Source organism: Mus musculus, chromosome X (assembly GCF_000001635.26).
Source record: "Mus musculus strain C57BL/6J chromosome X, GRCm38.p6 C57BL/6J".
Lineage (NCBI taxonomy): Eukaryota > Metazoa > Chordata > Mammalia > Rodentia > Muridae > Mus > Mus musculus.
Window position 1 is genome coordinate 71,363,712 of NC_000086.7, and position 21,778 is coordinate 71,385,489.

At 40.5% G+C, this 21,778-nt stretch overlaps 1 protein-coding gene across 9 annotated transcripts in view; it reads left to right on the forward strand.

The window, feature by feature from the left end:
• Positions 1-1,048: 1,048 nt before the first annotated feature.
• Mtmr1 (myotubularin related protein 1) overlaps positions 1,049-21,778 on the forward strand; it is a 54,437-nt gene continuing 33,707 nt past the window's right edge. The window contains exons 1-6 of one of the 9 annotated variants that reach the window (NM_001313702.1): positions 1,049-1,361; positions 6,088-6,193; positions 13,176-13,199; positions 13,893-13,919; positions 15,303-15,353; positions 19,489-19,564. In NM_001313702.1, coding sequence (NP_001300631.1) covers positions 1,204-1,361; positions 6,088-6,193; positions 13,176-13,199; positions 13,893-13,919; positions 15,303-15,353; positions 19,489-19,564 — 442 coding nt within the window. In that variant the 5' untranslated portion in view covers positions 1,049-1,203. The other 8 variants (NM_001313704.1, NM_001313707.1, NM_001313703.1 and 5 more) reach the window with 8 other exon arrangements.

Sequence of the window (21,778 nt, forward strand, 5' to 3'; positions counted from 1 at the left end):
ACCACCTCTTGGATGCAGGATGATTACTTAAGCTGAGATGGGCATGGGTTACTCTATGTCCAGGTCTGTCTTTATTCAGAGAGCCACCAAATACTGCCTTTATATGTCCTTAGTCAGCTCTGGGTTAGTGGTCTCCGGTTCATGTCTAATGCAACCACAGGCAAAAGCTCTTCTTTTTTGTTTGTTTTCGAGACAGGGTTTCTGTGTGTAGCCCTGGCTGTCCTGAAACTCACTCTGTAGACCAGGCTGACCTCGAACTCAGAAATCCACCTGCCTCTGCCTCCCAAGTGCTGGGATTAAAAGCATGCACCACCACTGCCCAGCCCAAGAAGCGCTTCTTGATCCTGTAGCCATGTACAAAGCCAAGAGAAAATAAATTCTGGGTATTGCAACCAAAGCAAAATGAACAGAGTAATAAGTCTATCCTAGGAAGTGAATGTTCTAGATTTATCAGATATTGGCTTGATTTTCATAATGATGATTTGCATAACACGTTAAATGTTAAACTTAACATAAACCAAGGGCGGAAGTTCTGAGGGCGTGTTTGGAGCATGTGCTTGCCCTACAGATGGTTGGGAGGTGGATTTGTGGAATTGGAGTTGGGGAGAGTAGGATGAGAGAAGAACGGAGTAGGAATTGAAAACACAAAAAAACAAAAACCAAACCATGGAATTGTTTATATTTTAAAGAAGTGTTATCAGCACTTAAGGACCTCGGGTTATCCCCATCCAGAAACTTCCCTGGAACCTGAAACTAAGAGTGGGAAAAATGTTTGTTTGTCATATAGAGAACTTCCTCGGCCTTTTTTTTAACCCCCTATGTCCACAGTGTAGAGCAAAGCTTGCCATGCATGACCAAACCTCAGAGGTTGTACTGTCCTGATTGCTCAGGCTGGGCTGGTTGAGGGTAGGGTGTGGGTTGGCGACCCGCAGGTTCCTGGGCACAGCAGGTGGGCGGGGAATCCGTGGTGGGACCGTGTGGCTAGGGCGCCACGCACCGCCCTCCCGCACCGACCCCGCCTCTCCCGCCCCCGCGCGCGTGGCCTTCTGGGTAACGCGGGGCCGCCAGGTGACAGCTAATGGCGGCGGCCGCTTGACGCGAGCGGTCAAGCAGCGAAGCAGGGCGGCAGGGGGCGCGTCGGGGAGCCTGGCTGCCGCTGCACTCCGGACTGTGGCTCACCGGAGGCGCCGGGCTTGACGCGTCATGGACAGGCCAGTGGCGGCGGCGGCCGCCGCATCTGCGGCGAGCTGCGAGGGCGCTGGGGGCCCGGGGCCAGGGCCGGGCGCTAGCTGGAGACCCTCTCGGGTTGCGGGGGGCGCCTCGGCCAGCTCCCGGCACCCCAGCATTGAGACCCTTGACAGGTAAGTAGGGTCCTGGGTGCCACAGACTCTCGGTGCCCAGCTCAAGGCCCGGCGTCGCCTCCGGGCTCCCGGCTGGGAGCCAAGGCGGGGGTGGGCGGCTTGTCCACAGCCACCTCTAGCCTTCCTGGGACTTAGGGCCGCTGCTCTAGGACCTGCCTGGGGTTGGCCACCTGCTTACTTCCGCCTAGCGAGCCCAACAGTTCTTGGCTTCAGAGCTGTCAAACCCGGGCCAATGCCTACTGCTCCTTGAGGACTCCTTTTGTGTGTGTGTGTGTGTGTGTGTGTGTGTGTGTGGCCAGAGCCAAGGATCCTCCGGGGCGGGGGGGGGGGGGCGGCAATGTCAGTTGGCTGCTTTTTAGCTTCAATTTCTGTCTAAATCGTGTGATTTTTAAGATCCAGTTCCGCTGCCGCTGCTTGGGGGTGGAGACTGGGAGGTGAGACCCCATAGGCAGCAGATTTGTCACAGATGGTGGTAAAGATACAGATTTGGGAAACTGAGATGGACTACTTCCATAATCACGAGGCAAGAATACTGTTGTGTACTTTCAGTTCTGTACACTTTGAAGGGCACAGTATTTTTTTTCCTCTTGGGTGCATGAGTCCCCTGCTTCTGAGATAGATTTAAATATGTCAGTTCAAGGCATACCTGCCATGTGCAACTGGGAAAGGCCACCACCCAGTCGGGTAATGACAAGAGATGTCTGGAACATCCAGTTTCCCCACTTAGACACTTGGGCAAAAGACAGTTGTTATGTGGCTCAGTGGGTTTGAGCTGTTTATCCCTGCCTGTCTTAGTCATTCCAGTGTGCTGAACTTTCGGGAGTTTCCAATGACAGGCAGGGGAGCAACAAGCACTACTCTTGTCACCTTTCTAGCTCAGTTTAATTACAGTATGTAATCTCAGATTAATACATTAATCACCTAGCAACAGACTTCACCAAAAACCAACCACAGCTAAGCCATCCCTTGTAAACATGAGGACTTTACTCACCTGAAAGTATTCAGCAACACATGAGTTCTTGTCTATTCACAAAATGCCACACTATGTATGACTTTATGGCTCTAAGGCTGATGATTGAAACTGCATGTGTTAAGTGCTAGGCTATTGGTAAAACAGAAAGATGATATTCATGTGGTGGCATAGGCCTGAATCATTGAAGTAGCTGAAAGATATTATTCCAATATGCCTCATTCAGTGTTTATTAGGAACTACAAGTGACCATGTCCTACTCTCAAGGATTTGGATTTGGGACTTTTAGGGCAGGTGCAAATTTGTTTTTTTTTTCAAAAACTCTTTATATATTATAGCCTCAGTTGTTAACCACTATGCTTTGGCTGGTAATTCAAGGATGTAAAGGTGTTAGTGATGTGGGCAGTAAGGAAGGAAGTCAGACATTTGAATTGAGGAAAGAATGAAGTTAGCTACAACATGGACTGGAGAGAGCACTTTGTCCAAGAGATCAGAACTTTTTGCCTTGTAGGGAAATGATAAGAAAGATGGCCTGGTGCCTGTCAGAATGAGCAGACTACCTTCCTATGAACTTGAGCTTTCATCCCATCTCAGGATGTGAATGGTTCTCTTAACTTTCATCAGAATCATCTCACACCAGTCAAGTGAAAATTCAGGTTCTTGGGGACCACGATAAGTCTAGTCTGTTGAAAACTTAAACCAGGAAGTCTTAGACATCCATCTGGGGCTTCAGTTCATGGGACAGAAGGAGGACACAGAAGGTGGATGCAGTTCAGGGGGAAAAAACTAGAATGGTAATAGGACTGGGTGGACTTTCAAGGTACTTAGCACTTACCAGAGAAGCAGGTGCCTGATTTGCTGTGAGGGGTGTGTGCATTGTGGCCACATGAGGTCAGCTTGGAAAAAACAAAGCTGCTGAAGCAGACGCCAAAGAAAAGCATGGAGGGCAGGGAGAAAAGGTCAGGTCAGGTCAGGTCAGGTCAGACATCTCAACATGCATACTTTTCTTTGAGGAGTGACACCCCTAAAGGGAAGTTGCTCTCTGTGAGCTTGTCTTAAATATGTCCCATGAACCTTGAGGCCCTCCTAGTCTTCAGAGTATTTCACTTCTCTCAGAGAAGCAGCTGTGGTCCTTTGAGAGGATGTGGCTTCCTAAAGGTTACATATCTAGTTGGTGACAGAAACAGGACTTGAGCCTAGACCTTCTGTTGGCTAGCCCATTATACCACTCTGTGTTCTGAACCAGGCCATTTCCTGCTGCAGATGAAAAGTAAATCAGCAACAATAACCCACCCTTTTCTCAAAACAGCATAATCAACTTTAAGGCACAAAGGAGATATTTTGGTTCACAAACTGCTCCAGAGAGAAAGAGATAGGCATGGACACAACTGGGGCTAAGGACTGCTTTTGAAACAGTGTGCTAGAGCTCTCTATCTCTTGGGTTTGTGATTTTTTAAAAATAATATCTCATTTAATTTATCCTGTGTGTTCTTTAAAGTGGTAGAAATAGGCTTCTAGAAAGCCTGTGGTAGAACCATACAGCAAGGATCCAAAAGGAATCCTGGGACTCCCTGAGCAACTCATCTACAAGGAAGGGCAGGAAGAGGTAGGCCAACCCCAGGAAGCAGTGGATCTCAAGTCTGCAAAGTAAAGAGAAGTGTCCTTATTGGAAGAAGGCACGGCAGGATCTAGTCAGCCGTTAATTTCCTCTGGTTGGCTTTATGTGTTTGTAATCAGGAATGGGTGCTTGTGGTAAAAGGGCAAAAAAGGAAACTTGGTGTGGCAGTCTCTACCAATAAACACTGCACTCAAAATCAGGCAAAATTGGTGCATATACAAGGACAATATAGTGGTAAACAGTGAGTTCCAGGCCAGCCTGTACTAGAGAATAAGACTGTCTGGAAAAGGAAAGGAGCAGTCAAAGGGGGGGGGGATGGGACATGTCAGCATTCAATCCCAGCACAGAAAGATCTCTGAGTTTGAGGCTAGCCTGGAACACCAAGCTCTGGAACAGCTAGGACTACATAAGTATGTAGAGAGAGACCATATTTCAACACACATGGAAATGTCTTTCTCCTTTCCCCCTGCCACTTAGAAATTGTGATAGAGTTCTAACTTCTACTAAGATCATGGAATCTTAGTGTATCATCGAACTTTAAACCTATTCAGCAAATATTTTACATATATTTTCAACTTTAATGACTTAACTACCTTAATCAGAGACTACAAATTAGATGGATGTTCTGTCCTTAAAACACATGAGTGTGAATGTAATTTGTGATGTTTTTGTTTTGTTTCCAGACAAAAGCTAACTTTGTGGTAAAAGGTCCTAAGTAAAAGTTTTGTCCTCTTGCTTGATCTTTTTTCCTGTATTGACAGATCTGGAAAGGTGCCTGGCTCTCGAGGGCAAGTTTTAAATCCCTGGCCACCTAGTTTGCCTTTGTAGTCTATTGGGTCAGGTGAGCAGAGACCAAGATCTTACAGTGATATGACCATGGACAAAACTGGAAGCTCAGTTTTCTTTTCTATAAAATGGGTCACTGGGGGGGGGGGCGCTAGGTAACACTGCCTTTTACACTAGCAGAGGGTTCCATCTCCTTTGCAAACTGTTGTATTTCCGTATTGAGGCAGTGTCCCAGCATGTGTGGTACTGCCTTTAGCTCAGTAAGTCAGTCATTGTGAGCTGTGCTGCTCCCTGGAGTGGTGGCCATGTTCCTGGGTATATTGTGGCTTCAGCACCTCCATTTCCTTATCCAGTCAAGTTGGCTGGTGTCTATTCTGCCGTTTTGTCACAACTGGTTATAAAGCTTTGAGTTATTAGCTGGAAGAAGCTTTTTTCAGTCGTTAAAACATTTACAGAAATGTAATGCAGCATCATTACTTTATATAAAATACCTTTTCTAGTCTGTTCTATATTAACTCACCATCAGTTTAACTCTAGTAAAAGTACACTGTTTTCTAGATTTGAAACTGTAAACGTGAATTTGGTTGAATGTTGTTTGAAAATCATGTTTTAATGTAAATATTTCACTTTGGAATTAATTTCCTATATATACTATGTTAATTTATATATGTGTATATATACATATGTGTGTGTATGTATATATACACTATATCTTCCATATAATTTTGATAGAATTCTACAATATGTTAGAGAGTAACATGCTTAACTAAATACCTGTAATCATTTTAAAATTATTTATTTTATGTGTATGGATGCATGTGTGTCTGTGTCAATACATGCCTGGTGCCCACAGATGCCAGAAAAGGGCATTGGAATCTTTGGGACTTGAGTTACAGAAAATTGTGAATGGTCACATGGACAATGGGAACACGAACCTAGTTCCTGTAAAGAGGTGCTATTGCTCTTAACCACTGAGCTGTCTCTCTAGACCTAACATCTCTGATCTTAAAGTTTTAGTAAAAGGTTGATTAACTCATCTAAAACCAACCTAGAACCTAATCTTATTTTCTGTTTTGTCTATTATTGATTCTTACGTTAAGTAGAAAGGCAACCAAATAGTTTAAAACATTGGGGTGCATATCTATAATTTCAGCACTTGGGAGGTAGAGGCTGGAGCATGGGGAGTTCAAGGCTATCCTCAGCTACATAGTGATTTGAGGCTGTCTGGGCTGTACATGAGAGACTGATTTTAAAAATGACATCTATATTATATCTATATATTCCTACCCAGGACACTTTTTTCTCATTAGGAGTCTGTGTTTAAAGGGTTTTAACCACACTGTTTCTTTTAGTCCTACAGGGTCACATGTTGAATGGTGTAAACAGCTTATAGCTGCTACAATTTCTAGTCAGATTTCAGGTTCAGTGACATCAGAAAATGTGTCAAGAGATTACAAGGTAAGCGGCATTGAGTGTTTAATTCATTATTATATAGAATAGCTGATTCGTAGCCAAGAATGTTGTAGTTTAGTTCATGTGAGCTTTTGACCACTTAATTTTTATTGTCCTTTGGAGGTGGTGAGGACAAAGGTTCTCTAGTGTTCAATCTGAAATACAGATAGATAGAGATAGAAATATAGATAGAGATAGAAAGTTCTACCTATTTTTCTTATTTGTGGTTTTATAATTAACATAAAGAATGTCCTAAGGTTTTGATCAATTTTTTTTTAAAAAATCAAGCTCTATTTTATGAGAAATGTATAGTGGGCATAATAGTGCATGCTTGTAAGGCCAATACTACTTACAAGGGAGTTAGAGGCCAGCCCATTGTCCATAGAGAAACTTCAAGGCCAGAGGAGGTTACCAAGTGAGATTTCCCATCGAACAGCAGGCAAACAAAAAGAAACATGTTTGCTTTTTTTGTTACTGTTTTATGTAGCAATCAAACCTGGATGCCAGCACTGTACTTCACAAACATGGTTTTGTATTTAGGCATTGCACTTGCATAGTCATCATTAGCAAGGATACTACAATTCTAAACCATTTACAGGGCTCAAAACAGGACAGCCTCATTGTTTTATGCCTTACTGGAGTGATAAACTTTTGTTTTAAAAGTTGGATTCTCTGCATTTTCTAAGGTTAAGAGTGAGGCTTCAAAAAAAAAAAAAAAAAAGCCGGGCGGTGGTGGCACATGCCTTTAATCTCAGCACTTGGGAGGCAGAGGCAGGCAGATTTCTGAGTTTGAGGCCAGCCTGGTCTACAGAGTGAGTTTCAGGACAGCCAGGGCTACACAGAAAAACCCTGTCTCGAAAAAAACAAAACAAACAAACAAACAAACAAACAAGGCTTCTTGTTGGCATAGACTGTTTTCTAGCACTGTTCTAGTTCTTAACAGATAGGTGGCGCTTGCCTTTAATCCCAGTCTACACAGAGAAGCCCTGTCTCGGAAAAAAAAAAAAAAAAACCAAACAAACAAACAACCAAACAAACAAACAAAAAAATAGTCATTGAATGAATCAACTAGCAAAAATCTCAGATGTTCCATCTTTGTTCAGGCTATAAACTAGAATTTAATTCCAGTATGCTGTTAACAGATACACAGTGAAACTGCTTTGATATGTTCTTTGTGTTTGCTTGAGGGGGTTTTTTTGTTTGTTTTGTTGTTGTTGTTGTTGTTTTTGCCTGGCAGGCATGGTGAATACATTCCCTTTTCAGTGAGTAGCTCTTAGAAGATGGCAAATCTCACAAATAGTTCAAGAGCTTCAGCCAACATCCTAAGCTTGCCTAAGATTACCAAAGTTAATAGAAATCCTATAACCTGTTACTTCGAAAACTGGCAGTATACCCCTTAACAGTGGCCCTACCTTTTGCTTTTCATGCATGGCGACAAGGTGGGGGGTGGGGGCACAGAAGCTCTTGATCTCTAAAACCTAGTTAGGACGCCACTCTAGGGAGATGATTTGCCGGAGCAGCAGGATCCCACAGATCCCAGGTAGCATATTGCCCCCACTTTACTTGAAATGGCCCACTGGATGACCCTTCTCAGAAGAGAATGACACTCATACTCTGGGGTGATTATTGCCAATTATAAGTTAACTGTAAATTTTTCATAATGGCTTAATGGTGTCCTGTGGGTCCTGGAAAAGAGTAAACAAATGCACTTAGGAAGCTGAAGCAGGAGGATCAATTCTAGTTTAAGGATAATTTGAGCTGCATACTGAGTTCACTGCTAATGTGGGCTACAGTATAAGACCATGTCTCAAAATACTAAAACAAATAATAACAAGTAACAATGGAATGCCGACTAGCTTTCTAATGTATTGGTTGGCTGGATCTTTAACATGAAATAACTAAATTTTATCATTTTAATCTATTTAAAATTTTTGTATAGCAGAATCAGCTCATATTAGAATGGTTCCCTAGGTTCTTTTCATAAAAAGTAAGGTTCTTATATATTTTGGAAATTGAGGTTTAAGTCCCTATATCAGATCATAGTCAAACCTTTGATGGATTATTCATGTTTTATAACTAAATCTACAAATTTGTCATTAAGTTTATAATTTGTAAGTTATACTTTCTTCAGAGAAGTATATTTTAATCATAAAAGCATAAAATTATCCTAAACTACACAAAAGTGGTATACCTTCTACAAATAAACTTAGAGTAACAGTTTTGGGCCTTGGAGACCCTCTGGCATAGGAGCCATGGTATGGAGCTGAGCATAAATGTCCAGATACAATTTCAGGACGATTGAAGTTGTAGCTACTAATAGAAAAGATTTAAAATTATCTATTGTGTAATTATCTTCCTTAAAACACACAGATATTTGGTGCAGACGTCTCTCCCCTTCCTACTACCATCCCCTCTTGTCCCTTCTCTTCTTTCAAGTGCCCTCCCCTTCTCTAGTTCTTTCCTCTCAAATTTCCTCCCAGTGTTCCCTCCCTCCTTCCTATCTCTTCCCTCCCCCTTCCCCCTTTCTCTCTCTACTCCCCTCCTGTCTTCTTCCGTCTACCCTGTCTTCTTTCTGTTCCCCTATTCCCTAGTCTCTCCTTTCTCCCAGTCCTTTTGTCATCTCTTCCCTCTTCTTTTCTGTCTCCTCCCCTTTTCTTCTTTCCCCTTGTCTCCTGTCCCTTCCCCCTCCCCTTTCCTTCTTTGCCCCTTTTTCCCATCTTCTCCCTTCCTTTCCCCTCCTCTACTCTCCCTGACCTTTCTCTTCTACTCCTCTTCATCCTTTCTCTTGCCCGCTTCTCTTTTCCCCTCCCATTCCTTTCTTTCCTTCCATTTCCCACTCTACTTACCTCCCTTTCTAGCCCATTTCCTCTTCCATAGGTCTTCTTTCTCCTCCTTTCTCTTCTCTCATTCCTCCTCTCCTGTTTCTCTTCCTCCTTCTCTGCTTCTCCACTTTTCCTCTAGATTCTTCAACACGGTACTTTTCTCATCTCTCCACTCTTTCCCTGCCATTCTTCTCCTCCTGCTTTCTGTGTTTAGTCCCTTCTGCACCTCTCATTTCTCTTCCTCAGGCAGCTGTCCTCTCATCTATACCTTTCCCCTGTGCTCTTCTCGCTTCCCCACCCTCTTCTCCTTTTCCTGCTCCTCTCTCTTCCTATCCTGCTTCCCCTCTCCTTTTTATACTCTCCTCTCTCTCTCCTTTGCTTTTTTATTCCTTCCTCTCCCCTCTACACAAACTCTACATCTTCATGACTCTTCCCTCTAGATAGTCGGGAGTACAGGTGTGCTCTGCCATACAGTTCTCATGCTCATGGAAAGACAAATATTAACACAAATGGTATGCAGTTACAACAAGCTCAACTTGTAGAGGTGGAGGTGTGAAATGGCAGGTACTTGCCAGGCATTGTCATAGCTGAAAGCACAGACAGGTGGTACTAGTTAATAATACATCTTTACTTTATTGTTACTTGCTATTAAATACCAAGCCATCCTAAAGATTAACCTGAGAATTAATATCATTAAAAGAAATATAAGAAAAGGTTTTCTTTTGCTTACTCTCTGCTTGCTAACTCAATTGCTTTCATCTAACTAGGCCAACATACAGAAAAAAATCATGGGGTTGTTTTATGAATATGATCAAAATACATTGCACGAAGTTCTCAAAGAATAATAAGGACATTGTTTTAAAATTCTTGCCCTTAAATTTATTTTTAAAAATATGACCGTTATCTTACTGTATTTTTCATAGATTAGATACAATAATAGTTAGAAATTATACTAAAATATTTCTAGTGACTGAAGAAATGATACAACCAATCATAGCTTCCATTATTTGCAAAGTACAACTTGGCTCGGAAGAGGGAGTTTATAGAGTAGTACAAACAGTGCTGACTAGCTCTGTGATCTTGTGTAATCCCTGTGTATGACCTTGTATAGTCTTGAGAGTTTCCTTGACTATATACGGCTAAGAGGATTATGGTCAGATTTTAAGTGTTTAAATGCCTTTGTTTCTAGAATGCTTTTCAGTTATGTTTGATTCTGGCCTGCCTTCTACCAATGAGTCTACTATGGGAGCATCTTGCTTCTTCTGCTCTAGGATTACCATCGTTACTTCTCTGTCCCTCTGTGGTGTTTTGCACCCCCCCCTTTTCATTGTGTATGCAGTAATAGCTAGATATATTCTTTAAATAGTTTAAACTACAACAGAGGAGAAAATTGGAATGGCAGCATACACATTTTCTTCCTTTTCTTAGTTTGGACTATTTAGATCAGAAATCTAGCTATTATTGAACCAAAAGAATGCTGTATTAATTTCTGGATCCTCAACAGAAATTTCCAGAAGAGCTTTGAAGGAAAGGGGGTGACAGTATATGGGGAATACATTATTATGCGTGACTTAGGTCTTGGTTTATGTTTATGTTTCCTGAGTTTGGTGCTAACCTTTGAAAAGGGAAGTTTGAGCATGCCCTTTCAGGATTCACTGTCATAATCTATGGCTGAAAACCCAACTTTATGAGTTACTTATTATTTGTAGACTGCAGACTCAGATGCCTACATGAGACAAGCATCTCTTTAGCAAGGAGGGCAGATATAAGAGAGAGATGTGGAGAATTGAAGGTATAATATGCCCCCATAGAAGCATTTTTTCAAAGTCTCATTGCTATCTGCTTGAGCAATAGCTGTCCAGTTTAAAATCACTTAATCCTGACTTAAAGGCACTGCTCTCTCCTCTGGCTTACATCAGAATCCAGGTCAAGAAGGAAATAAGTGTCTATATGTACTAAAGGGATCGTTTCAGGAGAGGAGCAAAGGGAGCCAGAAACATACCCACAAGACTTTGAGGCAAGCCCCTGCAAACCTACCACTCTCCTGTCTGGACTGCTGAGGCTTTCCTTAGAGTAGCTTAAGAAGCGTGTGAGCAGAAACACTGGATACTACACTGTCCCTTTCTAAACTGCCCAGCCATTTTCTTAGCAAAGGCACTGGCAGAAAAGTGGTGGCCAATTATATGCTGTTGGCTTCTTCAACAAACTAAAGAAAGTTAAGACATCCGGAAACTTTTACTCCCAACCATGTGTCTTTGTTCATGATAAATTACTATTACTATGTGTGGGGCCTGGAGATGATCTTCCACATCTATGTCAGGATTTTCACTGGCTTTACCTTGTATAGGTCTTCTGCAGATAACCACAGCTGCTGAGTTCACGAGTGTGATAGCCATGTCATGTGCAAAAACCAGCATGTCACAGCACCCCTTCTCATCCTCCGCTGCTTACGTTCTTTCCACCTATTCTTCACAGTGTTCCCTGGTGGCAGAAAGGGAGACTGTGGAAATAGATGTCACAGTCAGGACCAAGCACTTAGTATCTTATTTTCAGCACTTTGATCAGTTATACATCTTTCCATTGACTACTGTCCACTGCAAACAGAAGCTCCTCCAAGGTTGAGAGCAGCAAACATCTATGAGTATAAATATAAATACATACAAGGCAATTTGATAGCATGAGCACTGAGGAAAAGAACAAGAGTGATTTCTACCTTAGGGCTTATAAACTCACCAGCCATGTCTTAAGTCTAATAAGAAAGCATTCAGCACTCTAGAGCAGTCATGCCACTATCACACCAGTGGACAAATCTCTTCTAGTAAGTTGATCCTTTAGTGTACTGGGTCCGGTCCTATATAAGAACTTAAATGTCTTTTCTCTGCCATCAGCCTACACTGGGGGGGGGGTTTCTGGTGAGTTTGAGAATGATTTTTTTATGTGTTGCAGCCAGAGTATGTGGGTGTTTTCAACAATCAGGGATTGCTATGTAGTTATGGTGGGTAACCAAAAGCAATGGCAATAGCCTGTGGTAGTTTGGTGACCTGGGACCTACCTGACCAATACTTGTAGGGAGGTATTCCTTGCCTTGTACTGCTATTTGCATTCAATAACTCATGTCTTCTGGGAACAAAATTGTCCAACCATGTAGGGTAACTCCATTTGGGTTCTTTTATTTACATTGTTAATGCTGAAACAGGGAAAGCTTTGTGTTCATGTTCCTGTTAAGGTGATCTTCTGCCTCTTTAGTAAATCCGGTAAAGCTAATAATCTGGCAATTGTCCTTTTTGATGAAGTGTTTCTTATTCAACATCTAGTGGTTGGATGGATTCAACAGCCAGTGTCGTATGTAGTACAGAGAGATTCAAGTTCTCCCCAGAATGTAACAACAATTCGTTTTCCTAGAGTTTTTTGTCCCCATGTGCTGTTTCTTCTAACTAGAGCTTTCCCACACAGAGGCTGCATGTTCAGTTAGGATTCTTTGACCACAGACACAGGAATATTACTTCTGAAATTAGTGTTTCTTGCTTAAATAAAGCATGCTTTTACTTTTCCTTCAGCCACTACCTCTTCCTCCTTGGAGCTTCCTCTTTGCTGCCATCTCCATCAGAGAAGGCACCCAGCTTCCAGTAGAGGAACCACATTAGAGAATTTCATGCTGTAGTCCCGATAGGAATTGGAAATGAATTTAAAGAGAAACCAGGTTAAGCTTTGTGACTATCTCACTGTTAGGTTATTGAATTCATACATAGCTAAACTGGGTTCTGGATCCAGTTTGGGGTTTCTGGTTTTGTGGGAAGGCCTGAGAGCATAACTCCCTTTTTATATCATTGCTTCTATACTGAAAATACCTTCAATTTTCTAAACAGAAACGTTTACTTTTGAAATGCAGCCTGTTCACAATAGCTTGTGAAAGCACTTGCCAGAAAAGATTTGTGTTTAAAAGGTTGGAGATGAGGGAGATACATTTCTTCAAAACAGATACTTCCCTGAAAATTACAGGACAAATGTGTTAGACATTGATTTGATAGTGAATAAAACTTCAAGGGTTAATATATTATAGAGGATTACACTATTTCTTAGGGACTAGGCTGTTGAATTTAATGGCATCTTTCACAGGTCAGTAAGAATATTTCCATGATGATGATGTTCTGTATTTTAACTAACAGGTTTTCAGGAGGCCTGATACCAGGGTAAGGAGATTTGGCTTGTGGCAGATGGGCCTCCTGCTTGTATATGTCTGTTTTATGAGCACTTGGTTTGTATGAGTCACTGATCAGTTTGCTGTGCTGTGTCATAGCTTTAAGTGCTTTCTGGAAATGCTTTCTTTGCTACAGGTTTTTAAATGTGCAGTTTTTAAAAAAAATGTGTCAAGGCAGGGAAAATTGTTCCCAGTGTGCTATACTGACTTTCCTCAGACCACATGAATTCTGACCCAATGGATGGTCATGGCCAGCGCTATAACTCTAGGGCTATGTTGTCCCTTTTTTAAAAATATGCTTTTAATTGAAACAGAATTATATCACTTTCATCCCTCCTTTCCTTCTTCTGGCCCTTCTAAAAACCCCTCACTCTTTTGGAGTTGATAGACTGTTTCTTTGATTATTATTGTTTCGTACATACATATATACATATATACATGTGTGTATATGTACGTGCATATTACTCATGCTTGTGTTATTTATGCTGAAGAACTTAGCAACCAAAATAGTGATCATTTTTTGTCCATCCACTCTAAGTATGACTTTAAGTCATGCTTGTGTTTGCATGTTCAATCCAAAAAAGCTTAAGCACTAATCTTGAAGCAAGCTTTACAAAAATGAGTATTTTTATAAATACAGCTACAGCTTTTCTTTTCCTCATGATTTTCCTTCCCTCTATTTCAGAATATTCATAAAGCAAGACAAAGATTGGTAATTTGCATGCATCTAACTCCTAGTGTTAGACATGAAAAAAATTAACCTATTTTCATTAAATGGAAACAATCTGGATTTTCATAGTATGATTGAACTGCTTCTGTTTGAAAATTGCAAGCTTATTGAAGCCAGTGCAGTCATACAGAAATAGCCGAGTTGAGTAAAACTCTTCCTCTATTAGTTGGTTTACCATCTTACCTCATTTTCTTTGGCTCGTGAGAATCATTTTCTTTCATTGATTCACACAGTTAAATATTAGTGTTTGGCTTACACTTGCATGGAGTTTGAAGTACTGTAAGAATTTGTTTTAAGGAATCACTAATTTTTCTGTTTTAACATTTTAAAAACCACACAATGAATGGTTCTGTTGTTTATACATGTAAAAATTAGAAATTTCAACAAAACAGGCTGGATTAAAAACCTACACTGCCTTTGATATAGGTAGTTATAAATTCATTCTGAGTATAAAAATGTGTTCTGTAGTTACTGAAGTTTATTGACCAGTTTGTAAATGTGTGAAGTAGTAAATTCATTCAAAGCTTTGCAACTTTTTCTGTTGCCATTGGAACTAATTTCATATTAGTTTTAATATTTTCACTGTTAGCACTGTTAGAAATTTGATGCTACTTTAAAAGGGGGTTATATTCCTGTCACATTGGTTCTATGAAAAATTAAGAATAGCATGTCTTTAAACAGATAGAATAAAATGACTATGCAAGACTTAATCTTGTCTTTGAAGCATGTTTTTGATATTGTTAGAAATATTTAATGTGATGTTAATTGTAAGTCACAGTATTTAATTGGTAATAAGCAATAAACCAGCACACATGTATTTATATGTGTATATATTATATATAAAATCTTGAGCATGTGTTACGTGCATGTATGCAATGAAATTTACCCCTGGGTAATATAATAATCCTTTAGCATATGCAAATCCTACTCTGGTTAAGCTACTCATGTATGAACTGCCTATGTAGTTTGGCTTGACGTTGCCTTTTATGTGGTTTCTGTGGTGTGCTTTATGAGCACATGATGTGCCTGTTATGTTCTTTGCTATTTGCTATGGTGTTGCTTAGTTTTATAAAAATGGTGCATTGTTTGAAATCCATGATGTTTGTTTGCTTTTCATTTTTCTACCCCAACACAAACACAGAAAATAGACACTACATTTTAGGCTGAGGATGCTATAGATGGTCCACACGTTATTTCCTTAACTCGAAGGGGGCAAGTGTGGTGATTTGCAAAGCCGTAAAAGGTGTGTCAACTTTTACATGCTTACTGTCTCTTAAAGAAATTCTGTCCTTTCACCTGTCTGTTTGCACGTGTTTCTCTTTCTCTTCTCTGCCCTTTCTTGTCCATGCACCTGGTGCTGTGCAGGAGCTAGAGGAAGAACACAATGGCTACCCTTCTGAAGCTGAAGCTGATCAGGTGGCAAGTTCTACATGTTCATCTGTTTGTAGCTACAGACCGTGTATCTAGAAGTCATTTCATACTAGATATCTAGGCAATAAGCAAAGCTTGCCAGTTGCTTTTACTACTATAATAGTGCTCTTCTGTCTGTATTTGGTAGATTCCATTGTGACATTATTTGCAAAAATTGGTTTATCCAACATTTTGTCAAGTAGAAATTGGTTCATCCATACTTCTTGGTTCCCCAAGATAGGGTTACATGACCTCCAGCACTATAAGACTATGAAGTGTTTTTAACAAGGACCTAGAGGGGTGAACACAAATGCCACAGGTTTTTTACAAGGGTGTGGATATTTCTGTACTCAAAGCTGCACAGTGGGGCTTAAGGTTAAAAGCACTGGCTGCTCTTCAAATTCCCAGCACCCACATGGCATCTCACAGCTGTCTGTAACTCCAGTTCCAGGTGATCCAGTGTCGTCTTCTGGCCACGTGGTGGCAAATATATACACATGAAGGCAAAATACCCATACACATAAAATAATGTAATATAATTTTTAAAGTTACATTGTGTGTGCCTAACACAGCACTTGGTGTTTCATATTTGTGGAATGAGCATATATACTTTATTTTTATTAATCAGAATTCAGAATCTTGCTGTTTGCTTCATACTTTCAGATGTTCTCCAGATTCATGAAGCAGCGATGTCTTTCCCGCTATTGATATAGAAACCGAATAGGCGAGTCCTGTAGAAGAGCAGTTCTGGGGATGCCTTGCAAGCCTCAAGTGTCAGCCTTGTATTTGTCCTCTATCGTCTGTGTAGAACCACCTCCCTTCATTGACCCCAGAAGCATCTTTTAGGACTCAGTTAGAAAATCGCTGTTTGGGCATGCAGCTGTTACATAAGCTGTCCACCTGGAAGTTTTGATTCACGCTTATGAAAACCGTGCAAAGGTCAGAGTCATTTAGGTGGGTTGGACCCTCGGGGACAAAGTCAGGAGGTTGTAGATCTCAGCTGGACACTCAGAAGCTAAGCACCAAGGTTGAGATGAGCTCATAGGGAATTGCTCAACTGGGCAACATTGTGAAAAGAGGCACCAAGAGCAGTTGAGTGTGTTTATGAGATCAAATTCACTCCATCTTTTAGTTGCGCTATATATAGGTTGGATAAATCAAGGGTCAAATCATGTCCTGTGCAACCTAGTAGTTGCAGTGAAAGCTTAATACAGCACAAATGTGAGTCCCATCTCCTAACACAGCTTCATAAAGGGAATCTACTGTACTCACCAAAACATGAGCCTTCTATTGTCTCTTGGCTTCCTATGTTTAAGCTAAATGTATAACTTTCTCTTCTAGAAGAATCTGAAGCATTGGGGCCATTTCTTTGTGTTATTCAGATCGATGCTTTTTCATCTTTTAAAAACATGTCCCGTATTTAATGATCATTAGTGAAAGTTTTGTCTCACAGTGTTCATCAACACATTCATGCCTCATGAAATGCACAAATGTTTCTAGTCATATTTGACTATGAATATGGGACAAGAAGACAACCAGTTGTTCCTTACTCTTTATCTTGAGAGCCTTGTGCATGCTGCCAGGGTTTCATTGGCTAGCCCAGGCTTGAGATCTTGAGAATGGCTGATGTGGCTTGCTCTAAAGCTGAAAAGGCATCTTCTCTTCCCAAATGCCATCCAGATGCTACTGCTTAGAGAAGCTGCTTTTCATAAGCAGCTTCCAAAATAACCTCTCCTCTGTTAGCTTTAAATATAAGGTATGGCATCGCAGTTTATAGGCTATAATATTTGCTCACTAAAGTAAGCCTTAACAATGTAACATTGAAGTAATTTACAATTCCAACCTCAATTAAAGTAGCTTTTTCACTTGGTAATTAAGTTACAAAATTAGCCTCCACTTCAGTTAAAGTAGGCCCTCAAATTAAGGCTCCTGTTAAGATTGTTGGTATTTTAGTGTTTATAAAACAAATTGTTGCAGGGTGGTGTGGCCCACGCCTTTAATCCCAGCATTCGGGAAGCAGAGGCAGGCAGATTTCTGAGTTCGAGGTACAGAGTGAGTTCGAGGACAGCTAGGGCTATACAGAGAAACCCTGTCTCGAAAAAAGAAACAAAAAAAATGTTTACAAGTATACATATTGTTTTATGCCTCATTGAATGAAAAGCATATTCCCAAATCAGATATAGTAAAAAGGAATCTATAATTGGGGCTAAGGGTGAAGCTCAGTAATAGACCATACTTACGGCCTTGGGTTTGATACCCAGTGACCAAAACAAGTATAATGAAATGATTGTAAAATTGGACATTACATGTAAAAAGAAAGTCAAGTTTATATGAAAATCTTAGGAGTAATGTTAAGATGGGAGTATAACTTAGTGATATCATGCTTGCTTGGCACATCTAGTATCCTGGGTTTGATCCCTAGCACTATAAAATCAAAATTTTACAGACCTTTTTGGTTAAAAATATCTAACCAATAGTAAAAATTCAAATTGAATACACTACTTGTATATATGATTTTAACTATACACTTTTTGATAAGGAAACATGGACTGTGTAATCTTCTGCCTTTTGGGTAGACGAGACATACATACCGTAGCCTTGATCAACATAGCACACCCTGTTTTCTGATGAATGTCAATGCCCTCCCAAGTGTTAACAGGTATTTCTTCTCAAGAGGCACTCCCTGATTAAGGAGGTATGAGACATGTGTTGTACTTTAGCGCCCTCTTGCAGATTTAGTGTGCATTAACGCGCTGAAGCCTGGCTCACTTTTTTCAAAAGCCTAATGTGTTGTATCACAGCATTTCCCACCCACTCCTCTTAAGCCTGTTTACATGTCTTGGGAAATTAATGTTCTATGAAATACAGCTTGGTAATTGCTGGAGGTTTTATCACCTTATTCTTATTCATGACACATCGTGTCAGACATGCCCAGGAGAAAATGACTGGTTTCCTTGGTAGCAACTCACAGGGTAGCAATACCTTGAAATAGGCCCCAAGTTTAGGCTCCTAGCTTGGTGGTCCAGAAACTCCATTTTCTGCTCTCCTTTGAGTTATCTGGCACCTTACAAGGAAGCTTAGAAGAAGCTGGTTCCTGAGTCCCAGCATCAGCCTGATCATAGAAGTATGGGCACAAACTGCCTAGCCATCCTAGACAACTTTTAGTATCAATGTAGCCAGTCGACCTAGCAACTCTTTAGTTTTCTTGAAGAGTATGAAATTAGTTATAAAAATGAATTGGCCCTAAGAACTCATGATGAATACACCCTACCCCACAGTATATATACAGTGTGATGCAGGTTGAGTATTCTTTGCCTCAAATGTTTGGTACACATGTTCCACATTTTGGAATTTTCCATATTTTGGAGTATTGGATGAAACCCAAGTCTAAACATGAATTTTGTGCATCTTCTACATCTTATACACATAAACTAAAGGAAAATTTATATAATACTTTCTAGTGTATATGTGTTTTTGTGCTATCTGCCAGTATAATCTCTCATAGCCTAGATGAGTGAACATTATTGACATTCCCATTCTTTATGCTCCCTGCTACACACACACACACACACACACACACACACACAGAGAGAGAGAGAGAGAGAGAAAGAGAGAGAGACTGACTCATGTTTGCATGTATCTGGGACTCAGTGCCGAAGTGTACGGCTTTCCTAAGTTGTGCACTGTTCTGAGACTGTTCTCTGGTCATTTTCACTCAGCCTTAGGGTTTCCCAAACTGTTTCATAGGCTGGATGATTTCTACCCTGGCTAAGCACCTCACTTCTAATGTTTCTATTTGTTAGTCTCATATTCAGAAGGTAACATTTCTTTTCTGGCCTTATTTCCAAAATTAATGGCACTTTAAAATAGCTGTCTGTGTAGTGACTGTAGTACCTATCTGTCCTGTCAAGCCATTTCTGTATTAATGCTTTCTAACTGTTAATTGTAAATATGTTGTAACAATTTGCTAGAATATGCAGCATGATGTCCTGTGGTGCTGAGCTTTGAAATTATCTTTTAATGGGAGGGGCATACACTTTTTGCACGCTTCTGTAGCCTTATCAAAATATCCCAGAATATTAGCCTTCCCCTCAATATACAGATGGAAAGTGATATTTATTCCTGTTGGCTTTCTTGCCAGGCTCTAAGGGATGGAAATAAACTGGCACAGATGGAAGAAGCTCCACTTTTCCCAGGAGAATCAATTAAGGCCATTGGTAAGTTTAATATGTACCATTTGCTTATAGGAATCTACGAAATGTATTGATACTTTTTGAGCATAGGTTATATGTATGTTGGAGATCAGCTAGACTGATTTAATTAGGGAGAAAAGAGATCAGGGGACTGGAGCTCTTCATTCTTATTGGCATCATCCTGACCTGAAGAGATGGAAGAAATTAGAGGATCCAGGTGAGTGGCAGTTGAATGTTTACCAAAAGAAATGAGACCTGATTGGATACCCACTACAGTGCTGGCTCACTGCTTTGATGGACTGTTTCACCATAAAGAAATGTATCAGTAGAAAACCTTAATGCCATATCTTAGTAACAGTTTTGAGAACTTCACAAAGAACTTTTGTTGGCTTCTATGATTATCAAAAATATAATGTAGTGGAAGAAAAGGGCACGTGTTGCCATTCTGACTTATAAAGATAATGGCATGAGGGTTACCATACCTCTCAGGGTAAATTGTTATGCATCTCAGAGATAGTTGGTGGGTGAGGGGTCTGCTAGGTACCACTTTTTCATCTCAGTTAGCTGGGTTGGACAGTCAACTTTGCTGGGCTATTTTCTTATTCCTTCATGGCTCTCTCTCAACATGGGTGTTCAGTCCTAATATAGTCATCTCATATTAGGAGCATTTGAATGGTTGGGCTTTCCTACTAGAGCCTCCAACTAATTACTGCTGAATGCCCTAGTTTGTGACTCTGCTATTAACAATCTTCATTATCCATTAGTGGTTTTGAAACTCTTTTCTTTACTTGTGGGTCTTAATTCTCTCCTTGTAGGCCCCTGGCCTTGCCGGCTCTTTCTTCTATGGATGTTTCCTAGCATTACTCCTTGCTGTGTTCCAAACAATCTGCTTAACATGACAGACAGCAAGTTACAGACTTAAGTGTCCTATATGAAAAGGGCTGGATGGATCACTTGGCTTTTATTAGTAGGCCAGAATTCACTTAGAAGGGATTAGAGCTAGCCTAGGTGACTGATTTATCACTTTGTACTTGGGACTCGCATTTGTATTAGAAGGAGTGCCGTAAAATCTTTAGACTTTGGCTATATCTATCTGTGGCTCTGGAAATGGAACATTGGGAGATGGAGGGTCTCACACAGCCCCACTCCTCTCCCAGTTATTGGAAATATTTTACAGTTACATGTTAGGGACATCTGCACATCCCTAAGGTTTGTAAGTATGCTTTCAATTCCTCCAGTAGCTTCCAAAGGGTAGGTAACTTGACCCCTACTATTAAATAACATATGTTCCCGAGGCAATATATTAAAGTAGGTCATTTAAAGTAAAATAAGCCCTACTGAGTAGTATTTTCGAATGGAAAGAGTTTTGACATAGTAGATATAGTATATATTTGGGAAGCCATTGTCTCTCTTATGGTAATGAGCATATCCAAACCTCTAACTGTAGTTCTTTTTTCATCTATTCTGTTCATTCCTCTCTCCCCCAAAACTGTAGACTAGTTTATATTTCCTATTACTTTTCCAAAGTGAAGTTATAGTATATTTTTTGCTGAACTTCTTTTAATCAAATAATTGTTTTGATATTCAACCACATTGTGGCATCAGTTAGCAATCATACCTTTTTGTTGCTGAATAGTATTTCATGTGTTGATGGATGTTTGAGTTGTTTCTGCTGCTTTTGTATTATAAATAAAATTGTTATGAACATTTTTACACAAGCCTGCCTACACGTGTTCACTTTCTCTTGGATAAATGTCTAAGGAATAGATCAGACTAGTTAAGAAATTGATGGTACTACATACATCCAGCAGGGCAGGGGTGTTCCGGTTCTTCCTTCCTGCTCTGGATGCCTTTGCTTTCTTTTTCTTGTGTAACCCTTCAGTGAGAAGTTAAGGAGGAGTGGGAGTAGACATACTTATTCCTATGTGGGGAAAGTGTTCAGATGTTCTCTATTAAATCTGATGTTGGATGCAGGTAGTTGCTATCCTTTATTATCTGAGAAGGCAAGAGTTGTAGTCAGGAATTTCATGAGCTGGGGATTATCCTCTCTCAGCTTTTGTTTTGGAAAGAATTTATTTATTGTTTACAATTTGTAGTTTACCCATGAAACCACCTGGACTGTGACTTCAGTGGGCAACTGTGGTCATTGATTTGAGATCTTTGCTGTCTTCTAGTTTGGCTGTTTACATTTCCTCCAATCACTGCTTAACACCACCTCATGAGTTATGATTTTGCACT